Genomic DNA, 25,931 nt, shown 5'->3' on the forward strand with positions numbered 1-25,931 from the left:
CCCTCCAGTCTGGTCCTCTGACACTTCCTATTCTCAGTACAGTCCCACAGTCAGTACTGAGGCAGAAACTACTGAGTATGCACCAGTCTGCAGTGTCTTCTTCAGCTGTAGCCTGGAGGAGGAAAGATACAGTTGCAGGGCCCTTTAAATACCCAAGCTCCGCCCCTGCCTGTCCAGCCCTATGGGGAAGTCATCCCCAGTGTGGGTAGGGAAATTCCTGACTCAAGGCCTGCAGCAACCAGCTACACCGCTGCTAAATGTGAGTACGGGATCGAGACCCTGGCAGGACCCCCAGACTCCAGCCCATGAGTAGGTGTCTGTCCCACTGGCTCTCTAGTGCTGCCTTTTTTCTGGGGCAGTTACACCTTAGTCACAAAGGGCAGGAAGGAGGGCGTTGGCAGCTCTGCCTTGAGAGGTTTCACTTTCTAAAAGTTTTCTGGGTTTTGAAATACCCTGCCGATACCCTCACTCCCAAAACCTAAAGCCTCCCTGACATCGGGATCTCACAGAAGATTGGGGGTAAGGGGGTGCTTTGGTCAGGCCCTTAAGTTATTAAGTTACACACACTTAATAACTACCCACTCAGAAGGCTGAAGCAGAAGGGTGCCTTGAGCCCGGAGCTCCAAGCCAGCTTAGACACATAGTTAGACCCTGTCTTCTTCTTTTTTTTTTTTTTTTTTTCTGGTTTGTTTATTTGGCTTTTGTTTTTATGAGAAAGGGTCTTGTGTTTCCTAAGTGGTCTTGAACTCTCTACATAGCCCAGGATGACCTTAAGTGTCAGATCCTCTTGCCTCCACCTGCTGAATGAATGCTGATGTAGCTGCCTGCCACCGCTATTAGTTTTATTCAGTGCTGGGGTTCCAACCTAGGGTTTCATGCATGTTAGGCAGAGACTCTGCAAACTGATGGTTGGGGTGTAACTCAGTTTCACAGCATAACTGCATACCCAAGACCCTGTTTTTGGCCCCTAACACACTTTTTTTCTTAAAAAAAAAAAAAGCCCAGGGGAACCTTGCCAGACACAGTTCACACCTCTAATCCCAGCACTTGGGCAGCTGAGGCAAGAGGATTTCAGAGGTTTGAGGCCAGCCTGAGTTACATAGTGCCACCACAGCCTGAGCTACAGTGTAAGGTCCTGTCTCAAATAACTAAGCCAGTTAGACAAAGTTACAGCTTCCATGCAGGCTCCATCTTTTGTCTTACTTCCCTATCCTCATTCCCCCAAGGACCTGGGCTCTGCTTTCTCTTCTTGAATGATTAGCATGTGACTTGACCCTGGTCTCTCTCAGTTGTGGGGGCTCTGCTGCCTTGTACAGGGCTGTGGGAGCTGTGGGCTTCAGCACTGAGCGCTGGCTAACAGGATGATCATAAGGGTAGCTTGATTTCCAAAAGGTGCAGAGTTTAGGGAGAACGTGTGTCTTTGGGGGAAGAGGACGTAAATGATAGTAAGCTCAATTGGACAATCAGCCTGAGATACTGGAGACTTGGGATCTGTGACTGGAGCCCAATTCTGGCAGGAGATGGTGGTTAGGGCAGCTGTTCCTAATGTTCTCTGCTTCCTACCTGAGGACCCTTGGGACAGGGAAGAGAAGATGACCATCACAGGAATACTGGATGACTCTCCAGGAAACTATCTACTTATACCTTTGGCACATTGAGTATCTACCCTGCCCTGAGGTGGGGCAGTTGGGCAAGGCACCTACCACCTTGAGTGCCTGGGTGCTGGGTATTCAGGTCTCCTGTGGTGTGTGCCAAACTCCAGCTCCTCGTGTAGCAGAGGTTGGTCACTAGCTCAGGTTATGGGAATGTTCCCCTTTGAATGTCTATTGGTGCCATTTCCTGGACAACAACAACCTCACCCATATCCTCTATGACCCATGGCCTCACAAGCCATACTGCCTCCAGTAATGGTGACCCAAGGGAAGCCTGGTCAACCTTCAAGAGCAAAATGACTGAGCTAGACCTTGACATCTTAGGCTAGAATGTTTCAATCAAAGGCATTTAAAATGTGATGGGGCGGGTTGTTCCAAGTAGGAGTTGGCAATTATGCCTTAGATACAAGTTCCAGAATTTTCCTGGAAACTTTGATCCTACAGATCCTGAGTAAGGCCTGGTAGACAGCGTTGATAGGATTAAATGTCAGCCAGAAGCCAGGCATGGGAGCATGAGCCTCTAGTCTCATCTACTTGGGAAATAAAGGCATGAGGATTGTTTTATCCCCAGAGTTCAAGGCCAGCCTACACAGCAAAATAAGGCTTCTCTTAAAAAACAAAGTGGGGTTTGGAGAGTTGCCCCTGCGACTTAGAGGGCTTGCTACTCACAGTTGGGTTGCCACTACCCACATTGGGTGGCTCCCAGCTGCTTCATCTCTTTGGGCTCTGATGCCCTCTTCTGGTTTCCATGGATACCTACACACATGTATACACAGACAAAAGTTAAAAAAAAAAAAGGAAAAAGTCCCAGGCAAGTCTTGTCCAGGAGAGAAAACTTGGCTCTAGATCAGAGGTTCCAAGCCTACTTCTGGTCTACACACTCCTCACATTTGCTGATTAGCATTCACTTGTAACATCTTGGGGGCAGAGTTCTGTGCTGGCAGAGCCACTTGGCACAACACGGTGAGGCCACCCCCCTACCACAAAATAGCCTAACTGGGCCACAGTTCAGGTTAAAATTTTCTTTCTTCTTCCGGGGTCTCTTGCCTTCTCTAGCCTACATGCCTATGCTCCAGGCATAGGTTGGTTAAGATTTTCCTTAAGACGGGCTGGTGAGATTGCCACCAAGCCTCACTGGTGATCTGAGTTCAAGTCCCATAACTAACATGGTGGAAGGTGAGGTCAGTGAGGGAGAGTCCCTTTTTATACCGAACACTCACGCACCTTTCCTCAAACCCAAATTGAGTGATGATCTGTGGCTGGGCTGGGTCACCACTTTCACCTTCACTGTGTGTCCTGCCTGGACCCATAGGGCAGAGCTAGGAGCAAAGGGAACTACTTGAAGCTAGGCAGGGGAGGGAAAGCGAAGAGAAAAATGAAGAGGCTCCGGGGGCACAGACTGATTTTGGGAATAACCCTGAGAAGGGTTCTTACCAGACAAGGCAGGAAAGTGAACTGGGCAGTTTGAACTGTTAGCGGCAAGAGAGAGGCTATTCAAACTGGAATGCTATCACGGTCTGGATAAGGCTGGAATGGCTTGTGGCTGAGTTGTGGTGTCATTCTCCCGAAGGCAGATTAGATTCAGGGTCATTATCACTGGGCCTCACAGTCAATTTGGTGCTACCCTGGATCAGATACCCCCCACCCCCCCACCCCCAGAGAAAGGATTTGTTGAGATTGGTGTGCTTAGGAGGGATCCTCCCACCAGGCTGTGGTGGCACACGCCTTGGGAGGCAGAGGCAGTGGATCTGGTCTACAGAGTGAGTTCCAGGACAGGCAGGGCTATACACAGAGAAACCCTGTCTCGAGAAACAAGCAAACAAAAAGATGGGTTGTTCTCCCTAGCCCTGTAGCTCCAGGACTGTCATCTTGCCACTTTTTCAGTCCTGCAGAGGAAGCTCCATTGCTAGCAGTGGTTCAGAGCCAAGGTTGAGATGATAGAACCCTGACAGACTGACATTTCCTGCTGTTGAGGTTTTGTTATGGTTCTTAGAGACAGGGTTTCCCTGTGTAGCCCTGCTGCCCCAAAACTTTCTCTGTAGACCAGGCTGGCCTCAAATTCAGAGGTCCACCTACCTGAGCCTCCCAAGCTCTGGAATTAAAGGTGTACACCATCACACATGGTTCTGTTGAGGTTTTGAGATAAAGTCTCAGGCTATTCCCTCATCTAACTGGAAACTTGCTATTTAGCTCAGTCCTTCAAACTGCTGTCCCTTCCTACTTCCTAAATGCTGGGATTCTAGGTATGAACCCCTAGACCCAGCTTCCCCCATACCCTGACATCTCTGTGTAACCCAGGCTAGCCTGAATTAGCAGTGCCACCTTCACCTCGAAGTCTTTGACACATTGTGAGAACTTTAAAAAATATTGGTGCTCAGACTCTACCTGATACCAAAAAATCCAAATCCCCAGATTTACAGGGCTTTAGGAATTTCCAGGGAAAAGCCAGGAAGTGGTGGTGCATGACTTTTAATTCCAGCACTCGGGAGGCAGAGGCAGGTAGATCTTTGTGAGTTTGATGTGAGTTGGAGGCCAGCCTGTTCTAGATAGCTAGTTCCAGGACAACACAGAGAAACCCTGTCTCAAAAAACAAATAAACAAAAAATGAATCTCCAAGGGAGATGGCTCAGCAGCTAAGAGGTCCTGCTCCTACAGAGGACTTACGCACATACCCACACAGGGACACATCCAGGGGTCCTTTACCACTGGCTTAGTATTTGTTTATTTTGTTTATTTGTTCATTATGTAGCCCTGGTTGCCTGCAACTCACTATGTAGACCAGGCTGGCCTCCATTTCACAGAGATCTTCCCACCTCTGACTCCCAAATATTGAGATTAAAGGCAAGAGCCACCACACCCAGCATACCACTGCCTTTTGAAGGCCTTGACTTAACAGAAATAAAAAGCTGGAACTGAATATATCATCTAGTAAGCCACTAGAATCTGAGACTTATCACAAATACAGTGTTGGGGGCATCAGGGCCATGAGGGCTCCAAAGGAATTGACTGGTGGTCATAGTTGAAGGCTCAGCTGTGGGGCATGACAGAGAGTGGACAGGGAAGTGAAATGGAATCCTTGCGCTGAAGCAGGGGCTTGGCCTCAGAACAAAGCCGGAACCCAGCCTGATTAGCTTTGAGGAAGGCTCTTGCTGAGTCACTGAGCTGGGAGAGGCTCTAGGCCCCCTGACTGTTCCCAGCTGGGGTGACAGATGGTAGAGAGGCCTCAGTCTTGGGGAGTGGAGCACTGTACAATGAGGAGCCAATAGAGACTTTGCCTGGAACCTACTCCCACCTCAGAGGACTTTCTATAACACCCTTCTTCCGGGTAGGGCTTCCAAACCCTGCTGGCATCCCAGGCCCTTCCTCTTGTCCCATCTGGTTTCCTGGCCATGCTTCTCCTTTGCAATGAAACTGGAAAGGAGCCCCTGGAGAGATGCTCTAACTGTGGGAGCCACTGCATTGCTGTGCCCTAGTGCTGGGCTAGGCTGCTATAAGACTTACCTTCTTCCTCACCAACAGACAATTGAGGGTTAAACCCTAATGCCAGCTGGGGAAGAAGGCCTGACCACACCCGTCCCTCACTGGGTTAGGAAAATTGGGACTTGAGCTGTATCTATTCTCAGTAGTAAACACAGTGCTGGTGAAAAGCCAGGCTTGGCTCTGGGTGCTTTCTGTACAAACATGTCATCACAGTGCTGGGAAAAGACTGCTAGTCATTCCAATTTTGTAATTGAGGAGGCAGATAGAAGAAAAAAGGACTTGTCTAAGGTCACCCTACAAAAAAGAGGAGCCGGGTGGTGGTGGCAAACTGTCAAATACCTTTGATCTCAGCACTCAAGAGGCACAGTTGAGGGCAGGACAGCCAGGGCTACACAGAGAACAAAAAAAAAAAAAAAAAAGAAGAGTTGGATTCACAGGTTAGGTGGCCCCAACCTTACAGAGTCTTAAATGCTTTCCTAAAAAGGGGCCCCATTTCATATCCTGGAGCAGCTAGAATAGAGGCAAAGATAAGCCAGAGGAGCAGTAGTGAGGAGGGCTCAGGGCAGAAGGTTAAGTAGAAACAGCCTGGAAGTCAGAAGACGAGCTCTGAGCCTGGAAAAGCTGCCCTCCTGACAATCAGGGAACTTAGCCTCCTGCAAAAGGGAGCCCAGGGAAAGACTAGGTCAAATCCCAGCATGGCTGCAATGTTAAAGCAAGAGGCAGTGAGTTAGTTACTGTTTGTGTTGCAAGGACAAAATCCCCACAAGAGCACCTTTAGGAAGGACTTGAATTTTTTGCCATTCGAGGTTGCAGTCATCGTGCCTGATGGCATGGCCGCAGAACCCTGAGACAGCGGTCACACTGTACCCACTGGCTATCAGGAAACAACTGGATGCCACTGCTTGCTTTCTCTTTTGATCCAGTGTGAGCCCCAAGCCCATGGAGTGGTAGTTGGGCTTGGTCTTCCCACATCAGTTAGCCTTGTCTAGAAAAATCCGTCACAGACATGCTCTGGGCATTGTCTGCTAGGTGATTCTAGATGCTGGCAACCAAGTTGGCAGCATTAATCATCACAAACAACATTGCATCCCTCTCGTGTGGGAAGCTTAGCAGAAATGCATGGAAATTATAACCTTGGGCCAGTGAAATGGCTCAGCTTAAAGTGATTGTCATTCAAGTGAGAGAACTTGAGTTCAGTCCCCAGCACCTAAGTAAAAGCTAAACACTATGACTGTAGTCTGACTCCGGATGTGAAGACAGATAAATCCCTAGAGCTTGCTGGCTGATAGGCCTGCTGGAATTGGCACACTGTGGGTCCTACTGAGAGGTGTTTTGTTTTTTGTTTTGTTTTGTCTCAAAAAACCCAAGGTGGGACAGGAGAGATGAGGCAAAGGTGCATCCTGCTAACCTTGACAAACTGAGTTTGACCCACAGAGTGGAAGGAAGGAACCAATTTAACTTCTATAAGTTGTCCTATGACTTCCACAGGCACACTATGGCACACATACCCACTAAATAAAGCTTAATTTAACAAATTTTTTTTAAAGGTAGATGTCACCTGGAGGTAACACCCAGGGTTGATCTGTAGCCTCCACATGTTCCTGTATACACACCCCAAACAACAAACAAAAACCTCCGGTCTTTCTGTCTCGAGATAGGATCTCATGTAACTAGGCTGCCCCCAAACTGGCTGTGTAACTAAAGGTTACTTTGGACTTCTGATCCTCCTCTGCCTCTGAGTGCTAGGATTGCAGATGGAAGCCACCATGCCAGTCTGTGTGGCGCTGCCACTTGAACCCAGGGCTTCAGGTATGATAGGCAACCATTCTACCAACTGAGCTACATCCCTGGTTCAACCCAAGCCTTCTGAATCCAGGTCCCTAACGATGTTGCCAGTGTTTCTAACTGCCTTTGCAGAAAGAAAAGACCAGCCGGGGAAGTAGCTCAGTGCTAGAAAGAGAGTTTGTCTAGCATTTGTGAAATGCAGCCCTCAATTCTGTGTTAGAACAATTGAAAATAGTAACAACAATAATAAATTTTTTAAAAAAAGAATCAGACATTGCTTCAGGGCCCTAATCCCGATAACACCACTTCTTGTGTGACCCTGAATGACTCATAGCCTCTATCTGAGTCACAGCTACTTAGAGCTATAGTATCCAAATGGCATCAATCAGCCACAATGGCCAATTTAAATTAAAATTTAAAAATTTCCCCCCATGTTGGGGACTGAACCTAGGGCCTAGTGCTCTACTGGTAAGCCACACTGCTAGCCCCTCAAATCAAAATAAAAAAATTTCCCGGGAATGTGTTTTAGTTTGCTTTCTGTTGCTGTGATAAAATGTGATGAGGAAAGATAACGGGGAGGAAAGGGTTTATTAAATCTTATAGGTTAGATTCCATCATCTGAGGAGGCTGGGCAGGAACTGAAGGAAGAACCTGAAGCAGGGGCCATGAAGGAGTGCTCTTTACTGGCTTAGCCCAGGGCCACCTGCCAGAGGCAGTACTGTCCCCAGTGGTTTGGGCCCTCCTCTACCACTTAGCAACCAAGAAAAAGCCCCACAGGCCTGCCTACAGGCAATTTGATGGAGTAATATTCTCAATTGCATTCTTTCCATTTGACACCAGCTTAAGTTAAGTTGACAAAAAACTAACCAGGACAGGATGTAGGTTAGTTCAGTGGTAGAGCACTTGGCCCAGCTTGTGCAAGGAAGCCATAGGTTACATTCTCAACACTGCAAAGTCGGAAATGCTTTGCCCAAGCACGGTGGAGCACACTTGTAACTCCAGCCCTCAGGAGGCAGAAGCCAGAAGATGGAGAATTTAAAACCAGTCTGGGCTAAATAACAAGATTCATTATCAAAATGAATGAAAAAAAAAAAAAAGAAACACTTTATTTTCTCAGGCACACTAACCACATTCCAGATGTTCAGTAGAAGCACAAATGGCTAGTCCAGAGACAGAAGACAGAACATTTCCAGGTGCTGGAAAGATGACTCAGCAGTTCAGAAAAGTTGCTGTTCTTGCAGGGGACAGGACTTTGTTCCCAGCACCAACAATAAGCAGCCCATAACTGCCTGTGTCTCTAGCTCCAGGAAACCCACAGATTTCTTGGGTTCTCTGCAGGCACACACACACACACACACACACACACACACACACACGCACGCACGCACGCACGCACACACCACACTGGGTTTTCAGAAGGAAGGAAGGAAGGAAGGAAGGAAGGAAGGAAGGAAGGAAGGGAAGAAGGAAGGAAGGGAGGAAGGAAGGGAGGAAGGAAGGAAGGAAGGAAGGAAGGAAGGAAGGAGAAAAAGGTCAGGTATATAGTTTCTGGGTCAAGGCTCTGTATTGCCTAGTAAACTTAATTGCCTTTTTCTGACTCAAACAGACTTGTCCAAAGTCCAAGGGGTACGGGATATAAGGATGGGCAGTGACAGGGTGTGACATTCACAATTAAGCCAAGCACTGAATGAAACCACCCGGGATTCAGAGGTAAATATGATGGAGTGGGTAGATACCAACTCCCACCATTTGCCCTCTTTTCCTCTCCTCCTCTCCTCCATGTGATGGCAGGAGCTGGGAGCACCCACAGACCAGAGACCAAAAGGGTGAGACTAGAGTGCTTTGCTGCATTATGAACCCATCTGGCTCAATGGGAGCGTCACTTGGGTCTTTTCTGTGTTGGGGGCCCACTTCTGAAAGGTTCACCTCAGAACTGCTTAGAGCACAGGAAGCGGGCGAGGTGCAGATAGACATCTGAATACAGCCAGGCCTTTGTGAGTCACGGAGCAAAAGGTTGCTTGACTCTGCAGAAGCCAGCAAGCTTCACAGAGTCATGGCTCCCTGGTGTGTGCAGGGCAAGACTGCATGGTTGTGTCCCAGAGTGATCTGCTCGCTCAGCTTGGCCTGGCTGCCTGCTGCACCTTAGGAACTGGGAACCTTTGATCCATAGGTAGTGAGTGTGTGGAGGGAGTGGACTGGAGTGAGGGTAAGGTGGCTTCTGTGGGTAACTGAAGCAAGCAGAGGTGAGTCGGGTGGGGATGAGAAAAGGAGAAGCAGGAATGGCAGAGCCTGCCATTCATTCCGAGAGACTGAGACAGGAAGACGGTGAGCTCAGAGTCAGCCTAGGCTATAGAGGCCAGCCCACTCAGGAGTGGGGACCAGCAGGAAGAGGGTGGTGGTGGAGGAGGAGGAGGAGGAGGAGGAGGAGGAGGAGGAGGAGGAGGAGGAGCTCTGAGAGATAGCTCAGAGGTTAAGAGTGCTTGCAGGGGACCCAAGTTTGAGTCTCAGCAGCCACAGTGGGTGGCTCATAGTTACCTTTAACTCCAACTCCAGGGTATCTGAGACTGTCTTCTGATCCCTGTAGGGCACCAGGTACACATACATGCATTCAGGCAAAACATTCATACTCATGAAATAAATCATATCTATATATTTTTGTATCTACATCAATCTATCAATTAGAAAAAAAGAAGAGGACCTAGAGAAGTGGCTCAGCAGTTGGTAGAGGACCCAGATTCAGTTCTTAGAACCCATGTAATGACTCCCAGCCACCACTAACTCTAGTTCCAGGGATCTGGCCTCTGGGGGCTCCTGCATGCAAGCACACAGTGCACATAAACCCATGCAAGCAAATACACATGACATGAAATAAAATATTTTACTTTTTAAAAAGCAGAAGAGGAGGGAGTGGGGGTAGAATGAAGAAGGGGATAACTGGGGGATCTGGAAAGGGGAGGCCATCTTTGAACTGCCCTGCCTTGTCCCAAATGCCCTGTGTTTATCTTTTGTCTTCTCTATGCTGCAATCAGGTTTGCCCGGGGTTTGGGATTTACCATGGCAACTGAAGAGGCCATCATCCGTATCCCTCCATACCACTACATCCATGTGCTGGACCAAAACAGCAATGTGTCCCGTGTGGAGGTTGGGCCAAAGACATACATCCGGCAGGACAATGAGAGGTTGGTACAGAGCTGCCCCGCTGAGAGCCTGGCTTGCAGGAGTGACCCTTGCCTAGGTGGCTGGGAGGTTTCTCTTGCTCTTACTGCCTCCTTTGGAACAGCGTCCTGGGTCCTCACACTCCTTCTTACATTACAACAGGGTTCTATTTGCCCCAGTGCGCATGGTGACAGTTCCCCCACGCCACTACTGCATAGTGGCCAACCCTGTATCCCGGGATGCCCAGAGCCTGGTGTTATTTGACACCACAGGGCAAGTTCGGCTTCGACATGCTGACCAGGAGATCCGACTGGCCCAGGACCCCTTCCCCCTGTACCCAGGGGAAGTGCTGGAAAAGGTACCTGGCTTTCCTCCCTTGAGCCAAACTCTGCCTGCTCTGCCCCTACTCCTAGGGTTCCTCACTGCTTTCCACTGGGAAAACAACGGGCCTGAGGGAAGGGCTAAGGAGGAGGGATATTTACAGATTCTCACCAGGGGCAAAGCTGACTCACTGCCCCTTCACTCCAACTACCCTACTCTCCACACACACCTCAGACAGACTTGTCCCTGTGTCACAAGATCCATGCCTAGATGCCTGTGTCTGCCTGTTCAGTGGTGCATGGACCACCATCACAGCCAGACCCTCATCTGTTGCCCTCAGGCCCGAGCTCCCAAGCAAGGGAGCAAGGGAAGCTAATGAAATTTCTTTTTTCTACTCTTACCTGCTTGCTATTTTGTACCTTTAAGCTGACTTTCCCTACAGACCAGGACCTTTTATGTTAGCATTACATTTATTTACTTATTACTTGGGGTGTGCATGCATGCTGCCGATTGCATGTGGAGATCAGAGGACAAATTGCCGGAGTCGGTCTTTCCTTCCCTCATGTGGGTCCTAGGGTTGAACTCAGGTCATCAGGCTTGGCAGCAAGTGCCTTCACTACTGAGCCATCTAGCCAGCTCACTTTTAAATGTTCCCTTTTTTTCCCAGTGCTAAGGATAGAACTCAGGGTATTGTATATGCTAGGCAAGTGCTCTATATCCACAAGCCCTAATCAGCGCTCTTTGCTCTTGAATGCCTAATAGCATGACTCCGGGAGAGCACAGAGATGCACACAGCTGGGGAAAAAGCACGATATAGAGAAATAATAAGGGGTCAGTGAGACGGCGCAGCAGGTGAAAGCGTTTGCCGCACATTCCTGTCAACCTGAGATTCATTCATCCCTCAACCCCGTGGTGGGAAGAGAACCGACTCCTGGCAGTTATCCTCAGGCTTCCAGACTTGCATGGTGATTCATGCACACCAACACATGTGTGCACACACACTCACATACTTACACAGGAGCATGCACCCAGGTTCACTCGCACCCCCCACACACACACACATGCACACTCAGAAACACAGAGAAATAAATAAAAAAGTCTAATGAAACTAAAAATAATGAGGAATGATTAAGACGACAATCAGTAAAGAATCTGAGTGAAGCTCGGAGATGATGGCACACACCTTTAACCCCAGCACTCAGAGACAGAGGCAGGTGGATCTCTGTGAGTTCAAGACCAGCCTGGTCTACAGATCGAGTTCCAGAGCTACATGGTGAGACCTTGTCTAGGAAAAACAAAAAACAAAACAAAAAAAACAAGCAAACAAATCTTTTTTGTTGTTGTTTTTTCTTTTTGAGACAGGGTTTCCCTGTATAGCTTTGGAGGCTGTCCTGGAATTCACTCTGTAGACCAGACTGGCCCCGAACTCACAGAGATCCACCTGCCTCTGCCTCCCGAGTGCTGGGATTAAAGGCGTGCACCACTGACACTCGGCACTAGCAAATAAATCTATACCCTTGTCTTAGCTCCAGCTAGCAGAGTCCCGCCTGGGTGAGGCGTGCTTGAAGAAATGCGTATGGAGTTTTGAAGCTGTAGAGCCTGAGGAGCAAAGCTTGCCATCCCTGCCTCACTCTCACCTCTCTCCCTTCAGACTCCAGAGATGGTTCATCCTCTCACACTCAGACCAGGAGGGTGGGGTATCTCAGAGAAGGGCCTGCCCATGGTGCCTGCCACCTTCTCTGAGGCTGGCAGCCTTTGCTGATGGCATGAGAGACATTTTCTGAGCCAGGCTCCTCCTGAGCCATGACCATGACAGCAGCTTGGCCTTCTTTCCACTTTTTATTTTTTTAAATTTAAACTAGAAACAAGCTTCTTTTACATGTCAATCACAGTCTGTATTTCCTCCCCTTCACACGTGCCTCCCTCCTCATTGAGTCTTTCTTCATGTGGGTTTTTTCTTTTTTATTTTTTTTTTTTTTTTTTTTTTTTGTTAGTTTGTTCTTGGTTTTGCTTTGTTTTTGAGACAGGGTCTTACCTTACCATGTAACCCTGGATTGCTTAGAACTCTTTATGTAGACCATACTGGCCTTGAACTTGTGGCAATTCTCATGCTGCAGGTTCCCAAGTACTAGGATTACCAGTCTATAGCACCACATCCAACTCCAGGTATTTTTTTTTAAAGATTTATTTATTTATTTATTTATTTATTTATTTATGCATACGACATTCTGCCTCCATGTATGTCTGCAGGCCTGAAGAGGGCACCAGATCTTATTGGATGGTTGTGAGCCACCATGTGGTTGCTGGGAATTGAACTCAGGACCTCTGGAAGAGCAGTCAGTGCTCTTAACCTCTAAGCCATCTCTCCAGCCCCCCTCCAGGTGTTTTTTTAAAAACAGAATATTTGATGATGATGATGATGATGACGATGATGGTGACAATGGTGTGTGTGTGAGAGAGAGAGAGAGAGTTAGTTAGTTAATTAGCAGATAGCTTATATGTACAGATCAGGGAATAACTTGCAAGAGTCAGTTCTCTCCTCCTACCATTCGGGTCCTGGGGATCAGACTTGGGTAGTCAGGCTTAGCCGCTAGTGCCGTTATACACTGAGCCACCTTTCCGGCTCCCCCAGATTTTTCTTTTATTTTGAGACAGTTGTCCTGGCTGGTCAGAAGGCAAAGATCCATGGGCCTCTGGCTCCCAAGTGTTGGGATTAAAGGGATGTGCCACAGTACCTGGCCTCCCCCGGATTTTTAGAAACTAATGAGACTTGCCAGGTGGAGGGTGTGCACATTCGTTCTTTGTAGGCTTTCCTAGTGGTCCTGTAAATCTGTTTTCTAGCTATCTATGGCTTTCTCTTTCCTGTCCTCTTTCTTAGCAACCTTGATATCTCCAAGTTACTCCTTCACAAACCCCTCTAGCCCCACACCCCACCTCCACTGAACTTCCTTCGGCAAAGGCCTAAGACAAGCCAGGCGTGGTGGTACCTGCCTGTCATCCCAGCGTTTGGGAGGCTGAGGCAGGAGTTCTAGGCCAGCCTTGTATCCACTGTGTCCCTGTCTCCGCTGCTTTCACATTCTGTCCTGAGTCTGCTGTGCACCTTCCTATTCCTGTGCCCTTAACTACTCAGGGCTGACATGTAGGACTCCTGGCTGCAGCTGGGAGTGCTCTTCTAGAACAGCCCCCCTTTAGACACCTGAACCCAACACTTCCCACCCCCTATCTCTCTTCTTCCATACTGTCAGTATTGATTAGGATATCACCGGGTAACCAGTGTCTAAACTAGACACCTGAGGGGCACAGGGGACAACCTGGAAAGAAACAGTGGGGGCAGCCAGTGGACCGTTAGGAAGGGGTTACTGTCATCCTCATAGTTTAAAAGGGGAACATGTCAGGGAGACGCCACAGCTTTGTGATGAAACGTGAGGTGTGCAGGCATGTGCCTTGGAGAGCAGAAGCAGGAAGATCGTGATTTTGAAGACAGCCTAGGCTAGACAGAAGCTGATAAGGAGTCTGGTTTTCTCCAGCCCAGTGTGAGGCCAAGGGGTAAAGTGACTGCCCACCTTCTGCAGCCCAGGCCAGTCCATCCTAGGAAACATGGGCCTTAACTTGGTCTCATATCTTCATTCCGTAACAGTTATGTAGGCTTGCCCCATGCCCAATGTGTCTGAACCTCTTTTTTTCCTGCCCCTTTTAGAAAATTTTTTCAAAGACCAAATCAAGTTGTATTTATAAAGACATTTCTACCAATTTTTTGTTTGTTTGTTTGTTTTTGTTTTTCGAGACAGGGTTTCTCTGTGTAGCTTTGGAGCCTATCCTGGCACTCTCTCTGGAGACCAGGCTGGCCTCGAACTCACAGAGATCCGCCTGCCTCTGCCTCCCGAGGGCTGGGATTAAAGGTGTGCGCCACCAATGCCCAGCCATTTCTACAAACTTTAAGGTTGGTCAGTTTTTGTAAGGCCTCCCCTTCCTGCTGGAAGGAATCCTGTGAACATGAGGCAACCCTGAAAGCAAAGCCACAAGATTAAAACCTGCGTTGGATGGCACTTATGTAATCCTACTTTCCTTCTTTCTGTTTTTTGAGCCAGGGTCCCATGTAGTCCAGGCTGACCTAGAACTTGCTGTGTAATTGAGGATGGTTGTGTGCTTCTGCTTCTCTTGTTGGCATTTCTCAGGTGCTGTGATTATAGGTGTGTGCCACTTTATGCCCAGCTTTATGTTTGTACCTTCAAATTCTTTCTAGAGCAGTGGTTCTCAACCTTCCTGATGCTGCGACCCTTTAATACAGTTCCTCATGCTGTGGTGACCCCAGCCATAAAATTATTTCATTGCTACTTCATAACTGTCATTTTGCTACTGTTATGAATTGTAATGATAATATCTGATATGTGGCCCCATGGGATCACAACCCACAGGTTGAGTGAGAACTGCCGTTCTAGAGCATAAGGTCCTGCAATTGTCATTATTCAGTCTCCTTGGTGTCTCTCCTAAGCTCCCACTAGTTCTTCTCCTCACTCTTTTCTGATAGAGGACAGTGTTCTTAGCTCATCACTGATGACATCCTCATTAGTTCTTCAGCTCAGGTGGCCTTGGGCCCACTCCTATCTTGCGTATTCCACTATGGTTTTGATGGAGATGCACAAAGATGGGCCCCGCAGGACTGGATGTGTGGCTCAGTGACTGAACGCTTGTTCAGCATTCTCAAGGCCCTGATTTGATCCACAGCAGTGCAGACCCCCCAAAGATTGAGGCTGTGGGCTCTGATCTCCAGAGTGTCAGGGTTGAACCCTGGGGTCACAGCTTGAGCGCTCCATGGCCCTCTTTCCCTGTAGGACATCACCCCGCTGCAGGTGGTTCTTCCCAACACTGCCCTGCATCTCAAGGCCTTGCTAGACTTTAAGGATGAGAATGGAGACACGATCATGGCAGGGGATGAGTGGCTGTTTGAGGGACCTGGTGAGTTACATCTCCATCTCTTGGTCTTTGTCTGGGCCAGGGCTTCCTGCCTTCCTACCATAACCCTGACATCTTTGACTGTCACCATTGGCTTCCCCCCCCCCTTCCCCAGGCACCTACATACCCCAGAAGGAAGTGGAGGTCGTGGAGATCATTCAGGCCACAGTCATCAGACAGAACCAGGCACTGCGGCTAAGGGCCCGAAAGGAGTGCTTTGACAGGGATGGCAAACAGAGGGTGACAGGTGAGGTCAACAAGGGGTACTGCCGGGAAGTGGGCAGGAAGAGCTCCCTGCAGGGAAATCAAGAGAAATCATGTAAAGCCAGGGCAGGGTTCTCCCCTGGTGTCTGTCTGTCTCTGTGGGTTTTTTTTTTTTTTTTTTTTTTTTTTTTGGTTTTTTGAGATAGGGTTTCTCTGTGTAGCTTTGCACTCGCTCTGGGGACCAGGCTGGCCTCGAACTCACAGAGATTCACCTGCCTCTGCCCCCTGAGTGCAGGGATTAAAGGCATGTGCCACCACCCAGCCTGTCTCTGTCTTTCATTGTTTGTTCTTACTGTTGATTTAAAGATTTTAAAATATATATCATTACCCTATTTTTATGTGTGTAAGTGTTTTGTCTGCATGTATGTATGTATGTATGTATGTATGTATGTGTACCACTTTTGTGTCTGGTGCCCATGGAGACCAGAAAAGGGTGTCAGATCCCCTAAAACTGGAGTTAGGGACAGTTGTAAGCCACCATGTGGGTGTTGGGAATTGAACCCAGGTCCTCTGGCAGAAGAGGAAGTGCTCTTAACCTCTGAACCAGGCAAGAGGTTTCCCAGGTTTTTGAGATAGTATCTCGTGTAGCCCCAGCTGACCTGGTATTCATCATGTAGTCCAGGATGGCTTCAAACTCATGGCAATCCTTCTGCCTCAGCCTCCTGAGTGCTGAGATTATAAGTGCACCACCATGCCTGGCTTTTTCTGGTATCTTTTGAGCTGTTGAGCTCTTCCTGCTGCTTCTTGGGCATCTGCTTCCATGCTAACTGTTGATCGCACAAGCACACCATGATGGCATAGTTTCATCCTCCCCAATTCATTGTAGTTGGTTTTTGTTTTTTTTTTTTCCAAGACAGGGCTTCTCTGTGTAACAGCCCTGGCTGTCCTGGAACCCTCTCTGCTGGTGGGCATGCTTGCTGCTCCAATAAACAAAATGACATTCACAGGCTTAGTAGAGGCCCTTCTGCCCATTGCAGGAGAATGAAAAATTAAGTCCTCAATGCTTACAGACAGCATCTCAGGGTGTAGCTGTAGCAGTGACTTGGCATTCTAGAATGGCCTTTGTAGTTTTTTGGGTTTTGCCTTTTGAGATGGATCTTCCTATGTAGCCTAGGCTGTCCAAAAACTCCTGATCCTCCCACCTTAATCTCATGAGTGCTGGGATTATAGGTATTTCCACTGCGCCCAGCCTCTAAAAGGTTGCTGTTGTTTAAATTCTTCTGGGATAGAGGTGAGTTTTTCTCTGGCCTCAAAGAACTGGCTTCAAAGACCTTGTCAGGTGCTCAACCCTGACATTTCTTCGGTCCTGTCACCTAGGCTATGTTCAGAAGCCATGGTGGGGGCTAGTTGTGTTGACTCCTCCCTGCTCACAACCCAGGTGAGGAGTGGCTGGTCCGATCCGTGGGTGCTTACCTCCCGGCTGTGTTCGAAGAGGTGCTGGATCTGGTGGACGCTGTGATTCTTACAGAAAAGGTTTGTGCTCTGGGTGTGGGGTAGGAGTTGGCTAGGCAGTACTCGGAGGCAGACAAGTGCAAGGAAGGGAGAAGTGGCATCCCTGAGGTCACATCTCCAGAGGACAGCCCTGGGGCATCAAGGGGTATAGGCATTGTCACTGAGAACTGAGGTCAGTTAGAGGCCTGTTCCCAGATCCAAGGTGCTAACAGAGGGAAGGTGCCTGTGTGCGTGCGCGGGAGGCCTCCATAAACACCTTGTGTTTTCTCCTGCAGACAGCCTTGCACCTCCGGGCTCGGCAGAACTTCAAGGACCTTCGAGGAGTGGCCCACCGCACTGGGGAGGAATGGTTAGTGACTGTCCAGGACACAGAAGCCCATGTGCCAGATGTCCACGAGGAGGTGCTGGGTGTGGTACCCATCACCACTCTGGGACCTCGACATTACTGTGTCATCCTTGACCCAATGGGACCAGATGGCAAGAACCAGCTGGGACAAAAGCGTGTTGTCAAGGTAAGCCGCTCTCCTCCCCAGAGCTTGTGAGGATCAAGACCTTTGAGCCACACAGGCCTTCTAATCTCTCTCTTTCCACTTCTTCCAGACAGAAAATACATTCTAGAAACCCCACCAGTGCTTTTGTACACTTAGTTCACACTGTCCTATTTGGTTCCCCTAGTGGCCCTGGGTTTCTTCCTCAGACCTTATGTACATGTTGCTGTCACTCCTGGGAACTTCCAGCCCATCTGAAGTTCCTGGGATTTGCTCCTCCGTGTTCCAGAACCTTTGTCTTCTGTATAAGACACATCTCACAACCTCTCCACCCTCTGCCCTCCCCTGCTGCCCCCCACCCCCGCCCCGCCTCCTGTGAGGGCTTGGCAAGCTGCCTCTGAAAAGGCAGGGACTACACAGACAGTTTAGGGCTTTTGTGGATGAGATTTCTACTGAAGTTACTCAATTAGACTACTGTGGCAGCACCTTGGAGACAATGTAGAAGCAAAGCCAGGTGTGTGTCGATGCACTTGTGGAGTTTAGAGCCAGAGGATCAGGAGTTCAAGACCCATAGTGAGTTCTGGGCCACCCTGGATATGTGAGATGGTGTCTTAAAAAAGAAAAAGAAAGAAAACAATGAGGGGAGGTAGTAAAAGTCAAAACATGCCCTTAATCCCAGTACTCAGGAGGCAGAGGCAGACCAATCTTTGTGAATCCCAGGCCAGCCTGGTCTACATGGTGAGTTCCAGGCCAGCCAGAGCTACTTAGTGAGATTCAGTCTCAAGGGCGGGCAGTGGTGGCGCATGCCTTCAGTCTCAAAAACAACCTAACAAAAACAACCCAAATGTCTATCATTTGATGGATGGATTTTAAAAATTGTGGCATATTAATGTGGTGGAATTTTAAAAGAAGTATTTCTTTATACTACATCAGACAAAGATTGAAAACAACAGCTAAGTGAAAGAAGCCAGACTAGATACTATATGATTCCATATACGTGAGACCAACAAAATATATAAAGCCAAAGGATCGGGAAGTGGACTGTTAGTTGGTGGGGTGGGTGGGGATTTAAGGAGTCGCAGGTACAGGCTTCTTTTCAAGGTGATAAAAATACTCTAGACTTACACAGTTGAGACAGTTGAATAATTCTGAATCTACTGACATGAATTATACTGTATACTCTAAGTGGGTAAAGCTGTGAATTATATCACAATAAAAACACAGTCCGGAGCTGAGGAGCAGGTCAGTTGGTAACTTGCTTGCTAGGAGGGCCTGAGTTCAATGCCTAAGTCCCCACGTTTTAAAAAGCTGGGCATGGTGGCATGCATTTATAATCCCAGGATCAGGGCAGTACAGCCAGGAGGATCTGTGAGGCTAGCTGCCTAGCCAGCCTAGTCTAATCATTGAGCCCCAAGTCCAGTGAGGGACCCTGTCTCAGAAGACCATGTAAGGCTGTTGAGGTGGCTCAGTGGGTAAAAATAGTTCCCACCAAGCATGATGTTCAAGCTCAGTCCGCACAACCCATCTGGTAGGCCAGGAAAACTGACTCCTGCAAACTGAATTCTGACCTCTACCTGTGTGCCATGGCATGCAAGTATACATATGTGTGTACACACACATGCATACATACAAAATATTATTAATATTAAAAAAGTAATTTAAACATCATTTAAAAAAATTAACTGGCTTATGAGGAGTGGCATCTAAGGTTGACCTTTGGCCTTCAGACACATTCACACACGCATACCTTCACACATATACACCTGCCTAAAATGTGCATACCTACACACACAAACACAGTCAGCACTCTAGCCACAAGACCCACATCTACAAGTCAACCAACAGCAGATCAAAAATTTTGAGAAAAGTTTCACCTGAACAAAAAAATGTCAATTTTTTTATTATTTTCCTAATACAGTCTTTACATGGTATTATATATTATCAGTATTCTACATATGATTTATGACTTGAAGCTCACAGGAGGATGTGTGGGCTACATCCAAAGGGACTTGAGCACCAATTTGGGGTTTTTAGGTGAGAGTTCTAGAACCCAGTATCTACAGACACAGAGAGAAGTCTGTATATTTTCTAAAATATAAGCTGAGCCAGATGTGGCATGCACTCAAGAAGTTGAGGCAGGATGACTGTGAATTTGAGGCCATCCTGGGCTATCCAACAAGAGCCCTTCTCAAAGGAGGGGGAAAACCCAGTGAAGTATGTATCTGTGGGTGTAGGTATCTGTAGTCCCACCTACTTGGGAGCCTGATACAAGAGTCCGGAAGTCCAAAGCCAGTCTGGGCAACATGGCAAGGTCCCATATCATCAACACCACCAACAAACAATATAGGTGACAGGTCAGATTTGGCCCTATGACCAGAGTTTGCCCACCCTCAAGTTTCACCATATCAGGAAGACAAACCACGGGAGAAATGAAAAGCAACAATAGGTTAAATATATGCCATTTCTTTGTAACCATTTTATTTTCTTTGTGGATTCTTTGTTGTAGCTTTTGTGGCAGGGTTCTCACTTTGTTACTCAGGCTGACCTTGGACTCAGGATGATCCTTTTATAGTTTCCCATGTGCACAGACATGTGCCCTGCACCCAGCTTAGTGTAATTCTTACCTTCCTAGCCTGAGGACCTAGGTCCCCACCATTGACTGGGTGAGCTGCCAGCATTTGCCCAGAAAGAAAGACAGGGGCTATGATGGGGATGTGCTATGGGCTTCTATCTTCAACACAAGCCCAACACAGCATGTGGATGAGAGAAGACCTTGCTCAAGGTCATGCAGAGGTGGCAAGCCAGAAGACTATATTGAGGCAGGTGGCTCTGTGACAGGCCTGAGTGGTACCATGTCCTAACTGATCCTCTTTTTCACTAGGGAGAGAAGTCCTTTTTCCTCCAGCCAGGGGAGAGGCTGGAGAGAGGCATCCAGGATGTATATGTCCTGTCAGAGCAGCAGGGTCTGCTGCTGAGGGCACTGCAGCCCCTGGAGGAGGGCGAAGGCCAGGAGAAGGTCTCCCACCAGGCTGGAGACCGCTGGCTCATCCGTGGACCCCTGGAGTATGTTCCATCTGCAAAAGTGGAGGTGGTGGAGGAGCGTCAGGCCATCCCTCTGGACCAAAATGAAGGCATCTATGTGCAGGATGTCAAGACCGGGAAGGTACCCGCTGGGGGATGGGAGGTACCAGAAGTGGCTTCCTCTGGGCAAGCAGGTGATGCTAATGGGAGCAGGCAGTTTGAGGGGAAGACTCCAACAGCATGCATAGCAGCAGCCGGGTGGCTGTCTGACAGATGTGAGGCCATTTCATACTCCATTTGCCATCTTTGTGCTAAATGTCTAAATTTTGCATTTTAGAGTTTCCATATGAGAGTGAACTAGGCTTTAGGACAGGGTTCTGCCATTCTGCAGATGTGGTCCTAGCATAGAGATGTCACCAGAATGTGGCCCACATCTCAGTAGACCCTCCTTATGCTGCTTCACCTAAAACCTTGACCTTGGTTTGACTGAGGACTGCATTGCCAACTTCTTTCCCTGAGAATCTAATGCAGAAACAATTCAGAGTCCAAGACAGTGTTAGTGTATGTGAGGTGCTTCCAAGGATCACATCTGTGACTGTGATGCTCACCACACAGCTCCATCAAGGAAAATCCTAGAAATAATATCAAGTGCTTACTGCATACCAAGTGCTGGTTTTTGAATTAGACTTGTGAACCCTCCTCATTGTATAACCCCAAACAGATGGCCCATGATACAGATAAGGAAAGTAAAGCATAGGCATAGCTTGAGAAAACACCTAGCATATGGCAACCAAGCTTGAGTACAGCCTTCCTGCAGAGACCTCCTTTAATCAGGATACCTCCAGGCAGGGTCTGCTCAGGACTGCTAGGGTTGACATTCTCCCTCCTACCCTCTCTGAAAATACCTTCCCTAGGTGCGGGCTGTGATTGGAAGCACCTACATGCTGACCCAGGATGAGGTCCTATGGGAAAAGGAGCTGCCCCCTGGGGTGGAGGAGCTGCTGAACTTGGGGCATGACCCCCTGGCAGACAGAGGCCAGAAGGCCACAGCCAAGACCCTTCAACCCTCGGCTCCAAGGAACAAGACCCGGGTAGTCAGCTACCGTGTCCCACACAATGCAGCAGTTCAGGTGTATGACTACAGAGCCAAGAGAGCCCGGTGAGCCAGCAGAAGGCCTCTGCAGGGTCCTGAGGGACGCTCCCAGGGAGTCTGACCTCTGCCTCTCTCTACAGCGTGGTCTTTGGCCCTGAGCTAGTGTCACTGGATCCTGAGGAGCAGTTCACAGTATTGTCCCTTTCTGCTGGGCGGCCCAAGCGTCCACATGCTCGCCGTGCACTCTGCTTACTGCTGGGGCCTGATTTCTTTACTGATGTCATTACCATTGAAACTGCAGACCATGCCAGGCTGCAGCTGCAACTTGCCTACAACTGGTAAGACTGGGGACCCAGGGGACAAGGATGGACAGAAGGCAGGTCTTGATGCCCTAGACCAGAAGGAAGCTAGGAGTTTAGAAAATATGGGGAGGGTATGGCCTAACCCTCTAGGGTGAGGACTTCAGGGCCCCAGTAAAAGTGCCCTCCCTACTTAGCCACACCTCCATTGCTTATCACTACAAGTTGTTTTTTGTTTGATTGTTGTTGTTGTTGTTTTGAGACAAGGTTTCTCTACAGCCCTGACTATCCTGGAACTCACGTGTAGACCAGGCTGCCCCAAACTCACAGAGATTCACCTGCCTCTGTTTTTCCAGTGCTAGGTCTAAAGGGGTGTACCACCACTCCATAGGAAGGCCATGCCTCACACACTGCACACACTGCACACAAACACACACAATTACATATATATGTATATATATATATATATATATATATGTTTATGTATACACACACACACACACACACACATATATTAACACCATCAGAACAGCACATGGCTGTAATCCCAACACTCAGAAGGTAGAAGCAGGGGTATCAGATATTCAAGGCCAGTGTTAGCTGAAAGAGCTCAGAGCCAACCTGGGTCTCCTATGTAAGGCCCTGCCTCCAGGAGTCACCTGGAGAAATGGTGTTCACCAGCATCTGGCCAAGAGCTAGCGCTATGACCAAGGGCAGATAGGGTGCTGGCCTAGTGACAGTTATGAGCACAGGCCCTAGAGCCATCTTCCCTGGATTCAAGTTTTGGCTTGCCACCTATGGTGTGACCTTGAATTTAACACCTCTAACCCTTTATTTCCTCTTCTGTAAAATGGGAGAATAGGCATCGTCATCCTAGGGACTCTGAGGATTTAACAGGAACATACGTGCTTGCTGGGTACAAATTAAAGTCTCCATTGTAGGAGGATGGGTGCTGAAATCCTGCTCAGAGGAGTACCATTTCTTGTGGGAAACCGGCTTCCCCACCCTGGGTCTCTGTTTACAGGCACTTTGAGCTGAAGAACCGGAATGACCCTGAAGAGACAGCGAAGCTTTTCTCCGTGCCTGACTTCGTGGGTGATGCATGCAAGGCCATTGCATCCCGAGTCCGAGGGGCTGTAGCTTCTGTCACCTTTGATGATTTCCATAAGAACTCAGCTCGTATCATTCGTATGGCTGTTTTTGGCTTTGAGACATCTGCAGACACAGGTCCTGATGGCACACTTCTGCCCAGGGCTCGTGACCGGGCCACCTTTCCCCAAAATGGGCTGGTGGTCAGCAGTGTGGATGTGCAGTCAGTGGAGCCTGTGGACCAGAGGACCCGGGACGCCCTTCAGCGCAGTGTCCAGCTAGCCATTGAAATTACCACCAACTCCCAGGAGGCAGCAGCCAAGTGCGTGATGCAGGGGGCCATGGGAAACTATCAGCTAGTGCCAAGACCTGAATGAGGTGGCATTCAAAATGGTCTGCTTGCTGCCATCTGGTCCCCAAGGGTCTATTCTCTACCCAGCATGGCTATTGAAACAGGAGATATTCCTGCTCTATGGCTTCCCACTCTTTTCAGAGCCTTTCAGGCTCTCCAGGCAAGTTTGGCCTCCCCGTCCCCAACCTGCAGCTTGGTCCCACCTTGGGCCTTCGGAACCTCTTTGCCTAGTATACTTTTTCAGCCCTAAGGTCTCCTCCCTGGAGAGCCCCTTACTTTCTCTTGCAGCTGTGTAGTGCCCTCTTTCTCAGCCATCCACTTGCTCCCAAGTGCTCTCAGACACCGATGAGGTCATCGGTGCTCATCGGTGTCTGAGAGCACCTAGCCAGTTCTCTTCCCACGGGAGAGGGCCTCCAGGGAAAGCATGGGCACCAAGCATGTGTGTCTTCCACAGGCCTAGAGGCACACTGTGGCTGCTTGCAGCTTGCTCATTGTTCTGGGCCCAGGTGCATGCTGAGTGCTTGGGGAGGGACAGGGGCAGTCTCTACTCCAGGCGCTCCTTTCTCAGCCCTGGCTCCTGCTCTTACCCAGGCATGAGGCTCAGAGACTAGAGCAGGAAGCCCGTGGCCGGCTTGAGAGGCAGAAGATCTTGGACCAGTCAGAAGCTGAGAAAGCCCGCAAGGAACTCTTGGAGCTTGAGGCTATGAGGTGGGTCAAGAAATGTAGGTGGGAAGACTGGCCGGTCTGAGGGTCTTGGCAAAGCTGCTGGGCCAAGCAGGGGTAGGGTAAGAGGCAAGCAGAGCATGCTTCCAGGCATAAATCAAGACCAAGGAAGGGGGAAGGGGATGTATCTTAGCGGTAGAGCACTTGCCTGTCATGTACAAGGCCCTGGGCTTCATCCCCAGTATTGGAAGAAAATTAAAAATTATGGCCCAGCAAGGAAAAGGCATTTGCTGCCAAGCCTGATGACCTGAGTTTCCAGGGTCGCACATAGTGGATTCTCAGAAGTTATCAGTCCTCTGACCATCATACCTGTGTCATGGTGCCCCCCCTCAAGCCCCTGGGTGCATGGGCTTTTCTTCTAGGCCTCCCCTAACTCTGTTTCCCCTGCAGCATGGCTGTGGAAAGCACTGGAAATGCCAAGGCAGAGGCCGAGTCCCGTGCAGAGGCCGCACGGATTGAAGGAGAAGGCTCTGTGCTGCAGGCCAAGCTCAAGGCAGAGGCGTTAGCCATTGAGACGGTGAGTTGGGGTTGCTGCTGAAGGGCTGGGGCCTGGAAGAGGCCTGTTCATTAAAGACCCTGAAACCAAGTGGGATACCGAGTAGGTAGCCAAACATAAAGCACAGCTCGAGCTCCAGCGGTCTGCAAGGCCTCTGTCCTGTAGCAATGGACGCACATTCCCAGAAGGGGGTTATTACAGCCATTCCACAGATGAGCACTGAAGCATTGCCCCCTTTGTTGTGTGTGTTTTACATCCGTGACCTCATTTCATGCTTGAGGTACATGTCACCTCCGGTTTACACTGAGGCTTGAATTAGGGGACTCCTTCCTAAGAGTCACTAGCTAAACAGTAACATAACTGGGATTTGCACCTGAGGTTCCCTTCTGCCTCAGTTCCCTCAGGGTTGCTGGGCTTGGGTGACTTGCGGGGCAGTTCCTGGGCCACAAGACCTCAAGCTAGCCTGGCCTCCCCCTTCCAGGAGGCAGAGCTGGAACGAGTAAAGAAAGTACGAGAGCTGGAACTGGTCTATGCCCGAGCCCAGCTGCAGCTGGAAGTGAGCAAGGCACAGCAGCTAGCTGACGTGGAGGCGAAGAAGTTCAAGGAGATGACAGAGGCTTTGGGTCCTGGCACCATCAGGGACCTGGCTGTGGCTGGGCCAGAGATGCAGGTGAGAACAGAAAGACACAGGAGGAGAGTGGATGTTTGCCTCGGGGCCCAGAAGGTAACAGGCAAATGCATTGGGGATGCAAGAGGGCAGAAAGGGGTTTGGGAGTGAACTGTCCCTGGGACCTGTGGTTGAGTGCCGTGCAATGCCACACCCAAATCAGGCACTGTCCTAGACCCTGTAGACCTAGCACTGCTAGGGGGACAGTAACAGGTGAGACATGAGTACCTCAAAGAAAGTCAGGAAGGCTCTGCAAAAACCACACGGATTAGGAGGCCTGCTCTGAAGGCCAGCGCCCTAGGGAGACGGCTGAGATAGACCGTGTCTGAAGTGTCTTCTTGCCTGACTTTATACTCCCACCCTGCAGGTGAAACTCCTTCAGTCCCTGGGCCTGAAGTCCACTCTCATCACAGACGGCTCTTCTCCCATCAACCTCTTCAACACAGCCTTTGGGCTGCTGGGGCTGGGGCCTGATGGTCAGCCACCGGCACAAAAGTAAGGTGGCTGGCCCAGCCCGGGGAAGGCTGGCCTTTGCCAGTCCCCCCAGCTCCAGTCTCTTTGAAGCAGCCACGCTGTGCCTTAGGTCAACACTGACTGCACTGATGATGGATAAAATAAAATGATAATTTTGGAAATTTAA

General features: G+C 49.1%; 1 protein-coding gene across 1 annotated transcript; it reads left to right on the forward strand.

Moving 5' to 3' along the window:
• The first annotated feature begins 225 nt into the window (after positions 1-225).
• Positions 226-25,931, forward strand: Mvp (major vault protein). The gene is given in 16 exon segments (XM_027404586.2): positions 226-309; positions 9,947-10,096; positions 10,236-10,431; positions 15,227-15,350; positions 15,463-15,594; positions 16,990-17,084; positions 17,339-17,575; positions 20,433-20,714; positions 21,487-21,731; positions 21,806-22,003; positions 22,989-23,375; positions 23,997-24,113; positions 24,519-24,645; positions 25,106-25,294; positions 25,659-25,739; positions 25,741-25,931. Coding segments are annotated over 15 exon segments (2,709 nt in total). The 5' UTR covers positions 226-309; positions 9,947-9,971; the 3' UTR covers positions 25,915-25,931.

Source organism: Cricetulus griseus, chromosome 3 (assembly GCF_003668045.3).
Source record: "Cricetulus griseus strain 17A/GY chromosome 3, alternate assembly CriGri-PICRH-1.0, whole genome shotgun sequence".
NCBI classification, from domain to species: Eukaryota; Metazoa; Chordata; class Mammalia; order Rodentia; family Cricetidae; genus Cricetulus; species Cricetulus griseus.